General features: G+C 32.7%; 1 protein-coding gene across 12 annotated transcripts in view; it reads left to right on the top strand.

Moving 5' to 3' along the window:
- The window catches only part of LOC145975155 (alkaline phosphatase), a 196,406-nt gene extending 189,099 nt beyond the window's left edge, over positions 1-7,307 (top strand). For all 12 annotated transcript variants that reach the window (XM_083105419.1, XM_083105414.1, XM_083105410.1 and 9 more), the window contains one exon: positions 4,356-7,307. In XM_083105419.1, the coding sequence (XP_082961545.1) occupies positions 4,356-4,778 (423 nt within the window). In that variant the 3' untranslated portion in view covers positions 4,779-7,307. The remainder of the gene's footprint in view (positions 1-4,355) is intronic.
- The last annotated feature ends 5,384 nt before the right edge of the window (positions 7,308-12,691 follow it).

Below are 12,691 nucleotides of genomic sequence, written 5' to 3'. Positions count from 1 at the left end.
CACGATAAACGTGCAAGCGGCGATGATAAATAGCGACCTAATTTCCAATCAAAATTGTTTATCTCGAAAATATATACAGAATAATAGCTCAACCTCATTGTTTATTTCTGTAATCTTCATTTAAACGCATTGATAACAAAACATTGATTTGAAATAGCGATAAGAGAACATGCAAAACACAATCGTGATAATGATATTTGTGAGAGTTAATTCGAAATTTATTCTAAATTGAAAGAACCGAGGAAATTTTATCCAAGAAGCAAAATAATTGCAATTTAATTTAAAAATTAATATTAAAATATAATTAATATTATTAAATAAATATAATTAATAATATTAATAATTAATATTAATAATTAATATTAATAATTAATATTAAAATACGCGAGATACTTTCGAAGCTCAGCAGTTGGATTTACGACTCGATATTTTCGCCGACAAAAAGGATTTCAAGACTTGCAAAAGAAAACAAAATGACACATCTGCGCTAATTTCGAGGCATCCTGCATAATAGTCACTATGTGCGATATAAATCAGAATATATTTAATTTATAAAAACGTTCTACGATATTCCAACGGCACATTTTATATGTACCGACATGATACAATAAAAAGCAGATAAAGCACGTTATTACCTACCTCGGTGATTTATGTCCGTAATTACACGCTAGGAGTTAATGCTTGAGATATCTAGGACGAATTAAATACTGTGCCGAGTTGATATCGAGCTATTTAGTAGACGTCGACTCTTCGCGTTCAAATTAATGAGAATGCAGCTTCAACTTCAATAATTCGCCGGTTCGCATTTTTTCCTCGCTCGCACTACATGATGTATTATGTATCCTTGCATCTCCCTAAGTATAGTATAAATCAGATATTTTAAAACGGCTTTCTTCGCGTTCATTAGCGCAGACGAGAATTTTTGCCTTGTACAAAATGAGTGTTTTTTTTTTTATTTTATCAACGTTCCAGCTTTATCTCGTAATAAAGACAAGAAACGTGGAATAAAACAGAAATTTAAGAGCTCGAAGAATGTTATTTTAACATTTTTTTTCGAAAAATATAAAAGTTAGGAATTTTATATCATTACTATCACATCACATGCAATTATTGATTTCAAAAATATAATTATAGGTTCTAAATTTCCTGCAAAACTAGCTCGCACGTGTCGATATATTTCCGCCTTCTTCTATATTGCAGATAAAATAAACATGTGGAACGTTAAGTGGCCAGTCCCAATTTGCCGCAGCGTTAAATTCCTTGAATAAGTACGACTATCGTCATTATTGCTCTTATATCTGATTCTCTTGTTTGTTTCGGTATATGAGCGAGCATTTGGCTGTAGATTTTGTTGTCCGGAAATAAAGTTGCGCGAGGAACGTCTCGCTCCCCGCGGTATCTCGGGCTTTCGCGTTATCCGATAGAAACGGCGAGCTTACGAGGTACCACGATGGTAGATAACGTTAACCTCTTACGATATTTAACGCTTCTCTCCGACGGGGACTGTAATTCCTTAAGACGCCATCTCCCAGTTACGTCCTGCCCCGACGTAACCCGCCCAGTAAGGATGTTGCCTTACGCAATCATTGCCACTGGCGGGATTTTTCTCAGGGGGATGCGTGGCGGACGCGCCAGAAGGGCAGGGGGTTACAAGAACCCCGGCGGGATTTTTATTTGCTTATTTGGAACACGACTGTTTCGCCGTGTTTTAGTATTATTGCCTTACAACTATCTTGCGGAAAAGATTCTCTCGGAAAAGAGAGGATTCTTTTATTTTGATCCGTTATTTGTGCTTTTTATACTTATACACTTATATCTTTACAAAGTAGTACACTATAGATAGGTAACATATAACTTGACTTTACGCTATTATCTTGAAAATTCAACGAATGTAGTGCATCTCTTTGTATTTTCTTGTCGAGAAATACCGAAGGATCTAGCGATACTCGCAGAATTTTAGAATTTCGATAGTGAATATTTTTCTTACAAACAATTTGCTTTTGACCTCAAATTCCGAAAAAAAATATTTAACAAATATTAAATATTAAGAAATTTAACTAATGATATACTTAAATGTTAAAATATCATTATTTAATATTATACTTAAATACTAAATATTATGAAATATTAAATAATAATATATTAAATATAATATAAATCATGATCCATATTATTACTTTAATTAGATAGAATAGAAGCATTGATTATTATTGCATTAATTTGATATATTATATTATATTATATATTATATTAATGTTTCTGCATTTTATCCATAAAGAAAAAAAATATTGTATTTATTTTATTAACCATTTGACGCAAAGATAAAGCTATATAATTCTAAAGCTTTCTTTTTTGCGACGTCTATGGACGTTTATAGATCGGTTTCAAACTATACCTTTCTTCAACGAGAATTTTGCTCGCCAAAGAATATCTCGAATACTTGATGAGTTCGTAGAGAGAAAGTAAATAGGAAAAAAGATAAAATATATTATCGCCACCAATTTTAATCATCTCTTCCTCATTCGTTGTCTCTCCTAAAAGCATAGAGCTCATTGTTTACATCCTCATTGTGCAAAACCATTTCTTCCTTTCGGGTCGACCGCACCATGAGACGTGCCTTAGCCTTTCATCTGATCGTCGAAGTGAGATCGCGACAAAGGGTTTACGGTATCTCCGAAAAGGGAAATATTGTGAGAGAATTCTGCTGCAGCAGCGCGTCTCATTTGACCCGCACAGCGGAACCGCAGGCTAAATAAAATGCGGAGAAGATCTGCAGTGGCGTAGTTGAAGTCCTCGGTGTTCTCTCTCGCGAACCGGCTATTTTAATTTTATTCTCATTTTAATTTTATCCTTCTTTAATTCTAAACGAGCCATTTCCTTTAGAAGCGGTATAATTTTCAAGCAATACGCGTTTCGATGAAAAAAAAAACAGTATTTATTGACAGTCTTCATTTGTATTTCTTACTTATATCGAATGACTACGCAAAAGAAATGCAAAAGGCAGTATAAATGTAGTGAAAATATAAAATTAAATTAAATAATTTAATTTATCTAATTAGAATAAATAACCTAATTCAACAAGCGATGATATAAGTATAAATTAGTGTCGATATTAGGCAAATTTTCTAAACTGGGAGACAGATATACTATTTTCAAATTAAGTTGTCTATTGCATATTGTGTTGTAAATCATGCAAGAAGCGAATTTTCTTTCAGCAAACAATTTTTAATTTCTATTTAAATACGGAATGTGCTTAAAAACTTCATCTCAAAAAATTCTCTTTACGGAAATGAATTTAAAAAACAGGTACTTAATCAAGGCTTTTCTCGTATGTTTCTTTTTTAAATTGCTAATCGCGTACAATGGCATATTTAATCAAGGCTTTTCTCTCAAGTTTCTTTTTTAATTTGTTTTATTTGTTATATTTTAAATTTATTATTTAAATTTATTATTTAATTTGTTAATTGCAATGGGACAATTTTTATTGATCTTTTAATATACGACTCTGATGTAGACACATTTTATTTTATTTTATAAATTAAAAAAGAAATATGTATGAAAAAAGCGTATATTGCTGTATATTTTTAAAAAACTAAATTGGTACTTTTATATACGCAAATTATAGATGTATTTAATTTACGTATATTTCTGACAATTTCTCGCTGTAAAGATAAAAAAAAAACTTGTTTCAATATAAATGTAAAATACCATTAAAAACTGCTGTTTTATTACCGTATGTTCTGTAGATATAACCGCAGTTATAAAGCCTCGATTCATTAAAAAATAATGCTCCACTACCCAGCAATCTACGGAACAGTTCTCTCGGGCGAAACGAAGAAACGGTCTTTAACACTCCTTTAAGATATTTAAAACAACATTTCTTTTCGCCGCAAATTATTGCGCGTATTGGGATATACATATACAGAGACGTGCTTAAATGCTTTGACGAACGTTTTATCACTCTCATTAGAATAAAAATTCGAGAAATTCTCACGCACATTTTTCTGCGATATTAATTAATACTTAATTAATTTTTTTGCCGCATTGCCTTCATTTTTATGCAAAAAGGAATTGTAAATATAATTTCCGGTCTCGCTTTCTCATTAAACTAAAAATGATTTGTTTTAATCCAGTAATCGATTGTCCAAGTGAAGTTACTTTCACGCATTAAATACGAATCAACATGACTCTTATCAGTCCTCGCGTGACGTCTATTACAGCCTATTCTTGCCTATTTTTAAACCGACGTCTTCCGCAAGCAAGAGTGAATAGATATACGCCCCGGAAGCCCCGTGCAATCTCTCCCTCAGATCTCAATTTAGGTACAATCGCACCTTACGACTATATAATTACAGACGGCGGGTGTGCCGAGGGCGTGGGCGACGCACGGCGGCGAAGATGTGCCGGTGTTCGCCATCGGGCCCCTAGCGAGCACCCTGTTCTCCGGCAGCATCGACCAGAGCTACATCCCGCACGCGATCGCCTACGCCGCCTGCCTGGCCCATCACGCCAGCCGTTGCTCACGGGATCCTACGGGCAGCAACGCCAGCGACACAATGAGCTCCGCGCCGATAAGCTGTCCCTCAGCGGAGCCCAACAGCGCGGCGATATCCAGCGACGTGATGAACGACCAGGCGCGAAATCAACCCCCGAAATCCGCCGGACCTCGCTGTTCGCTGGCTGTCCCGTTGCTGCTGCTGATGCTGCCGCTGATGCTGATGACGATGATGTCCCCCGTTCTGCCGATTCTCCGGTGTCCCTTCGAAAGGACAAGTTAATGCGTCCCGCTTCCGCGTGTCCGAGACTGACGTCAGCGGTACACGACGTGTCGAGGAGCTACCTAAATACCTGGGCGCGGTAATAAACGGTCGATTGAGCGACCGCGGTGTAAATTTGACGGGATAGAACGACAACGAGAGTGGTCGTATCGAGAGCGAACCATGCGATATCGTCCCTCGCTGATGAACCGGATTAAACGGATCGTTTGCGCCGGCAACGATCACGCTGCAGAAAATCGCCGAGTGTTGGTGCGCGCGATAGGATATAACGCGTGTGAGTTTTCGGTAAGAAGTAGAGACCTAATAGCCGAGATTCCTCGCGACGATCTTCTCGTCGTGAAGGGAAGAAGGGAATGAAAGCGTATCTGCATTCCTCGTAAGACTCGAGTCGATTTATAAATCGGGTGTTGGGACGATTAGATCGATGTGCGATGTTGATGAGAGCTAAAACGTCGTTGTGTATCATTTCTAAATTTTCTTGTGTATTTTTGTCTTTTTGTTGTGTATTTTTAACCTCGGGACACGAAAAGCGACTACTTGTATTATACTTGACGCAAGTTTAATTGATGCACGTTCTTGTTTGAGGTCACCTAAAGATTTTACAAATTTTCCGCTAATGGCTGAAGCTTCTCCAATGAACTGGAAGAGCTTTAATAAGGAGATTGGAAGCGGAGCTTTTTGCTCACTTACTTTGTTTCAAGGTTTAAGGGAATTTATATTTCTTGATATATTTTAATATTTCCATTTTGTATTGATTATTATGTTCGATAAGAAACATTTCCATCCCTTTATTTTTTCTAAAAAATATAATTCTTGTATGAGAAGGTTAATCATCAGTCAACTTTGTGAAATATTTCGAAATCATTGCTACCCTTTTTAATTATGAATTTTTTGATTAATTTGAAAGCTAATATTTTTTCATAAAAATCAAGGTTCTATTAAAGAGATAAAAAAATTTGATAGAAAATTTATTTGAAATTAACTGCATCTCTTTTTCGAAAAATAATTGTATTATGAAATTTACGTTGAGAACGTTGAACTAGATTTTTATCAAATTAAACGATACAATGCTCTTGACACGATTGGCGTTCTTTGCTAAAAGAAATAAACTGATTTTGATCTACAAGTAATAAGGACTCTGGAAATGAAAGATGGTTATCTCGTATATTTCTTTACCTATCTCTCGAGGGCCGAATTACGTAATTTTCGAAAAATACATCTCTCTCCTCGAAATGCGGTAGCATTTCTTACAACGAATCGAGTAATAACGCGGCCTCGCTGATCCGATAAACCAAATATGAATAATGGCCGTAATAAATATACATAAAGTAACTCTCGAACGTTTCGGGAGTTTAAACTAAATCATAAAATGTAAATATATATATTAGGAGTAACGCAGCAACGTGTATAAATATCTTGAGGCAGCGTGTTTTCGCATCGAATCATGTAAATTACGGATAGCATTTAATCACCGAATCGAGACGGGAGATTCTTTGTTCCTGCGTACATTGATATCCCAATTCTCGTCACGTTCATGTCTGTTTCACTTTTACACTTGGTGCACATGGTCACTTCGAATTGGACCAGAAAGAGGTGTTCATATTACGTAATTAACAATCTTTGACAAATCTTATTTTCGCACCGAGCAGTTGAAAGAAAAAATAACGTAAATAAATTTTTTCACTTCACGTGTATCGCGCCACGCTTGACACTTGTACCACTTTCATTTCATGCCTCTCGTGACGCAGATTAGTTTCTAGGAGCAACTTTGTCACGGCAGAACTTGAAACAGGAATTAGAGAGTCGCGCACTTTGTTTAACTCAATTAGTCAAAACAAACCGTCACGAATCTCTCAGATTTGTCCGTTTTCGGGGGCGAGTGTATAACTGAATAATCCACCCCCACTTGTCTTTCGAAGTACATGCTTAATGTACAGTGCCGCACGAGAAAATCCGCGGAGGTGCGGCTCTCATGTATTTGTGACTAGTATCGAAGGAATTGCAGCTGCGAGTTGAGAGAGTTGAATCCCTTTGCCATTCAATCTAAAATTTGTTATCGCGAGAAACGCTCTCAAGCCTGAGAGTTTTCATTTCTACTTTTAATGAGGCGATACGAATTTTATAGAGTGTTTGCGAGCGCTATTTGCCTTTTTACGTGACTTAATCGTGGCTTTGATTCACGGTCCCTCTGTAAATTGGCGAGCTAATTGCGCCAACGGATTACACTGTTTCAGTTCTCTTTCAGCTGGTGGATGTTAATGAAGTTAATAAGCCATGCGTGAAAAACTAGAAACACGTACCGTTCCTCTGAAACGAAAGATACCTTGCATACGGATATTCGAGAAATATTTGAAATTCGATTTCTTTTATGTCTACTATTTCGCAGAGATTATGCATAAAAATCGTCTCAATAATACATATGACTTACTTTAGCAATAAATATATAAACAAAATGATTATAATTGATTTACATTATTTCTTTATTAATGAATTCATCGGATTTAATTTATCTCCTGTCAAAAATATACATGGACAATTTATGTAGAAAGAAGTAATTTAATACTTTTCGAATTTTATTTTTATTTTATTTTATTTTTATAATAATATTTTAATTTATTTTAATTTATTCTTATAATAATATTTCAATACTGTAATACTTTTATTTTATTTTACTTTTACTTCGCTTCCACTTTCATGAATTGTAACCTGCGCATTTTTCGAACAAATATAATTTCTTTTCACTTGATATAATCTTTTTATAAAATATATATAGGTTTTCGCGTGTTTAGGCATTTTTATAGTAGAGTTTGGCAAAAATTATTGAATAAAAGTAATTACAATGGATTACTATTTAATAAAAATAGCGAGCAATAATCTTTATTTCGGAATTTTTTATTTGTACATCTGCCGTTGATCTCGAAATGATGAAATCAGTCTCGAACGTTGTAAAAAAAAACAAAAACGAAAGCAATACTTTAATAAATGGCGATCTCAAAATAGCGATGGAGTTTTTTTTTAAACGTCGATAGGTACTTTGGCAGAATAAATTGGCAGTGTATATCTTTTCGAAACGATGTCGTTCTTATATATCGCGCATAAAAAGCGGCGCAACGTAAATCTTGCCGCGTGCGCATTACCTCGGTTTATAGATGAACACCGTAAAATAGTTATACCGTTTAACGGCAACGAATGACCGAGAACGCCATGGTCCAGAGAACGAACGGAATTCACATCCGAGATCGACTTGTTATCCTTGACGCGAACGACGAGAGATCGACGTGACGATTACGGTTTTCATGGCCCAGTCATGGGGTTTAATTGCAAACGCGAACGTGCGCGAAATAAGGAACTATAAGGGACGATATATTATCGGTTATGCGTCATTTATCCGACGAGATCGGGAAAACATCGGAATACGAATTACTGCGCTGTTATAAATCATATTTTATACAACCTGTTTGATAAGGGATTGGATGTCGTTCTTCTGTGTGAGATAATTTTCCCATAAAATCTCAAGATTCGCGATTTCGAAGCTATCGATTTAAACCTTATTTTTAATTTTTATTTTATTTTTAATTTAAACCTTAATTTTATTTTTTGAATAATAAACCTTATTTTTCAGTTAATTAGAAATAAAATTTATGAAGATTTTAATTCCGTGGCATATAATTTCTTAAGACGCTTAGTATTAAAATGTTAAAAAGGCTATAATGTAACGTTCAACTATATATACTTTGGCAAAAGAAAAATAATTTCAATTCTCGCCCTAAAAAATTCGATCCTTTATATTAGGCCTTTTTGTAAAAAGTTTGATTTTGAAAAAATTTTGCAACATATGTAGATAATTCAGAGATGTTATAAAACTTCTGAAAAATATTTCAAGCATCTAAATCTCAATTGCAAATAAAGTGTAGGACAGTCGTTATGTTTTTTTTGTACATTTTCAATGACTTGAAATATTCAATTATCCGAATGCAAGATATCGAGTAAAGAGGATTTGTCGATCGTTATATAAAAATTGAATGCGCAAATATTGCGAGGTGATTGTAACGAGCGTAACACGGGACAAAACGTTCCGTTAACAAAATATTATATAGAACGAAGGTACTTGTGAATTACGTCGCATCTTGTTAAATGCTTCGTACAATTCGACGCTAAATACCTCTGACTTGCATTTGCACCGTTTAAAACTGAAGTAGAAGTTTAATCTAGGAAATTGCTAACAAGTGCGTATTTTAGTTGCCCTTAGTTGTCCCTAGGCTGTGAATTGCGAATTGCGAATAATTTAAACTTTAAATCGAGGCAGTGCAGAACCACATTTGTTACAAAATTGTCATAATGCGCTACTGTTTCACAAGTTTTTTAGTGTGGGATCATAAAACATTTCGACGGTGCCCGACAACAAGAATATATTACAACACACAGAGCTAATTTTTGTAAAATTTAAAAAATATTTTTTATTTATTATTGTCTCGCATAAAAATAACAAGAATACTTTATTTATTAACATTTAAATATGCACACGATATAATAATGATGTTGATAAATTTAATATGATTGCAATATAGAATGTTAAACGTTATAACTTAAAATATGAATTTAAGATTCGAAAATATAAATAAAAAAATGTCTCTAAAGATATGCTCCGAAACACTTTGTTCAAGAGATATTGACAGCTAAATATTTCTTTTGAATATATATAATTCATGAAATTATTATCAGATTATAATAAATAAATTAATAGTATGTTTAACTACTTTATTATTAGAAAATATAAGAATTCCAAAACATAATTATAGAAACTATTTGATATTAAAAACTGTACAAAAAAATATATAATTTTATTTATCATATTTCTTACTTATAACTTTAAATACCAATATCCCTTATTAAACAAGACATTTTCGGACATATCTAACAAAACTTTCTATTTTGAAGTTCTAAATTTATATTTAAAATTAGGACGCTTATAATCTTGAAATATATAATTACAGCATGTAAATTTCATTTTCTGATTAAAAACGCTTTTATTGCCAATCATCGGATTTTGATTAATCTGAATGAGAAGTAAATGAAAATGCATCGATGCAACACATAATCCGAAATATTTATCACGAATATGTGATACGTGATTCAACATCCAGACCGAGCTTACACTTTGCTTAGAGTTTTAACGATGAATCACGTGAGACCAAATCACGACAAGGAAATGAGAGATTACACGACTTCACCGATCTATTATATATTTCTGTAAAAAACGTCAAACACGAATTATTACGAATGTAATTTACTATAGATATCTGTATACTATTGTTTTATAAAAAAAAAGAAGAAACCAAACATGGCGACTATTTCGTGAGCCTCTCTCTCTTTTCACGAATCCCGTCCTTCCTTTTCTCGTGTTTTAATCTTAATAAAGAATGAAGTCAAATGAACTTGGTTGATAAAATGTACAGAATGCAAATTTATGAGAACAACATATTAGCATTAAGAAATTAATAAATAATTGATGAATGAGCGCATCATATGCTTGCATCTAATATAATTAAGAAGAAATTACATCATACTTTATATTATGTATATCACACATCATACATATATATATAATTAAAACAGAGTATCGCATCGCACAATTCACAATAATAAATTTGTTTCTCAAATCATGATAATATTTATAAAGTAAAAATAATATAATGTTATATTTTGATTACAATAGTTAATGTTATATTAGGTAATGTTATATTTTGATTACAATAGTTTACAAAATATGTCGATTTTTTTCTGTATCATGATTATATAAGAAATTAAAAGTGAATATAACATATGCGCTACAATAGGCTATAAATTTTCCAACATCGTATTATTATGATTACGCGTGCGAGCATTATATTTTGTAAGTAATATATATATAACTCATTTATTCTGAAATATTCCATGAACATTCGTAGATCTCTCGTGGTCTTCCGCTAATGCGCCCTACGTGTTGTTGAAACCTCTATAAGTAGCTATCTTCAAAGTTTAGCGTTGGATAGAACAACCACATCTAAGAGTCCCTTGCAGGTATTTCGGCTAAAAACGATGTATGATAGCTCTATTTACACCGTTCCTTTTGTAAATTCTAATTAACTCGGATATGTTTTTATCAAGAAAAGCAAAGAAAATATTGTACATTTATACAACAAAATTTTACATTTATATAACAAAATTTTTATGTAATTTATAAAAATAATGAATCAAGATTTTGTATATATATATAAAGAAAAGAAGAGAGACAATTTTATTTATATTTGATGAAACATTTTTTGCATTGCCAAAAGTATGAATCTATTTATTTATATTAAAGATATATATAACTTGTGTTATACAATAAAATTTTATTTTAATTTTTGTGTTTAATTATAATCTCGTGAAATTATTTATTTTAGGTTTACAGAGTGAAATTTATTATTACAAAAAACATTTTATAATATAATATGCTTTAATTAATTAATTTGTGTAAAGGAAAATATATGTAAATAATGTTTGTAAAGTAAATACTGATATTCAAAATTTAACGTTTGAGAGATATATAATAACGCAAAGAGAGTTTTTATTGATTTAATTGATTGTAAATAACACATGAAATGACATGAATGCGAAATATCCGATAAAGTAATTGCGTTCATATTAATTAAATACAATGAATTCCTTTCAGTCTAATAATTGCCCGTTCGATGATTAATTTTACAATCAATTTGTTTATTATATCACTAGACAATTAACGCGAGAAAAATATAATAATGCGCTTGAGTTTATTGCATTAACGAGGGTGTTTTCATTAATTCTTGATATTAAAACATATCGACAAAGTAATATATTCGTCGTATCACATAACTGTATAATTAATTGCGACGTATATCTTACGATTCTTTCTTTTTCATTAGTGATTCGTTGCTTTAGAAAAATAATATTTCTCTCCTGTCTTTTACCTGATGAAAATTTCTCGCTTTTAATTTCGACGCGAGAGCGATCGCAACAATTCGTCGAGTTTGACAAGAGACAGTAATCATGGCGACTATTGAATAGCGTAACAGTCTTTTACGAGGACTTTGAATGAAAACTGCAGTGGCAATGGAAGCGAGTCATCTTGGAGTAACAATCTTCTTAGCGTAACAATCTTCAAATAACAACGTGATACATTAAATCGTAGCATACTAGCTTTGAAACTTTAGGAATGGCACGTTGGAGAGAAACTCGTGCAGCTCACGAGAAATTACATCCCGTTACATGTCCGCGGCAGAACTTTACGCGACTGTAAGCGCGTTAGACGATTAAACTGCCTCGCGTACGCTTGAGTCAAGAAACATTTGTTATCCAAGAAAGACGTTATCTATCTAGGATGACCAAAAGACGTTAGCTACTTACTTAGAGATGATCAAACGCCTCGATTTTCCGAGTTCCACCCCTGTTTTCGATCGATTGCGTTTGAGAAATATCTTCGGTCTCCTGTCAATTTTACTAAAGATGCTTTTTAAATTTATACATTGATGTAATTAAAATATATTATGCGCGTAATATTACTTTAATTTCTTTAAAATACTTCTTATTAGAATGCTTTGATCCATCTAAAAAAAATAATATCAGTGATATTGATAAATGAAATCAAATATTATTTTTGGAAAATGTGACAAATATTAATCATGTGTTTTAATTAATTATAATATATAATGGCAAATTTTTATCCAGCTGACTAAGATCTAGACTTAAATTTGGACTTAAATTGTGGATAATAAAAGCGGACAGTAAAATAATTTTCACAATAAAATTATGTATTAGAAGAATTCTTGATCATGCTAGTATAATTCCTAATATAACCGAAAAAAATAAGATAATTAAATGAGAGAAAGGACAGATTTTGTGAATAATTTCAATAA

This window comes from Camponotus vicinus, unplaced genomic scaffold (genome assembly GCF_025532165.1).
Source record: "Camponotus vicinus isolate PSW18456_S1 unplaced genomic scaffold, iyCamVici1.0 SCAF_7, whole genome shotgun sequence".
Classification (NCBI taxonomy): Eukaryota; Metazoa; Arthropoda; class Insecta; order Hymenoptera; family Formicidae; genus Camponotus; species Camponotus vicinus.
Note: the sequence above shows the minus strand (reverse complement) of the source record. Positions and strands in the feature narration are given on the sequence as shown.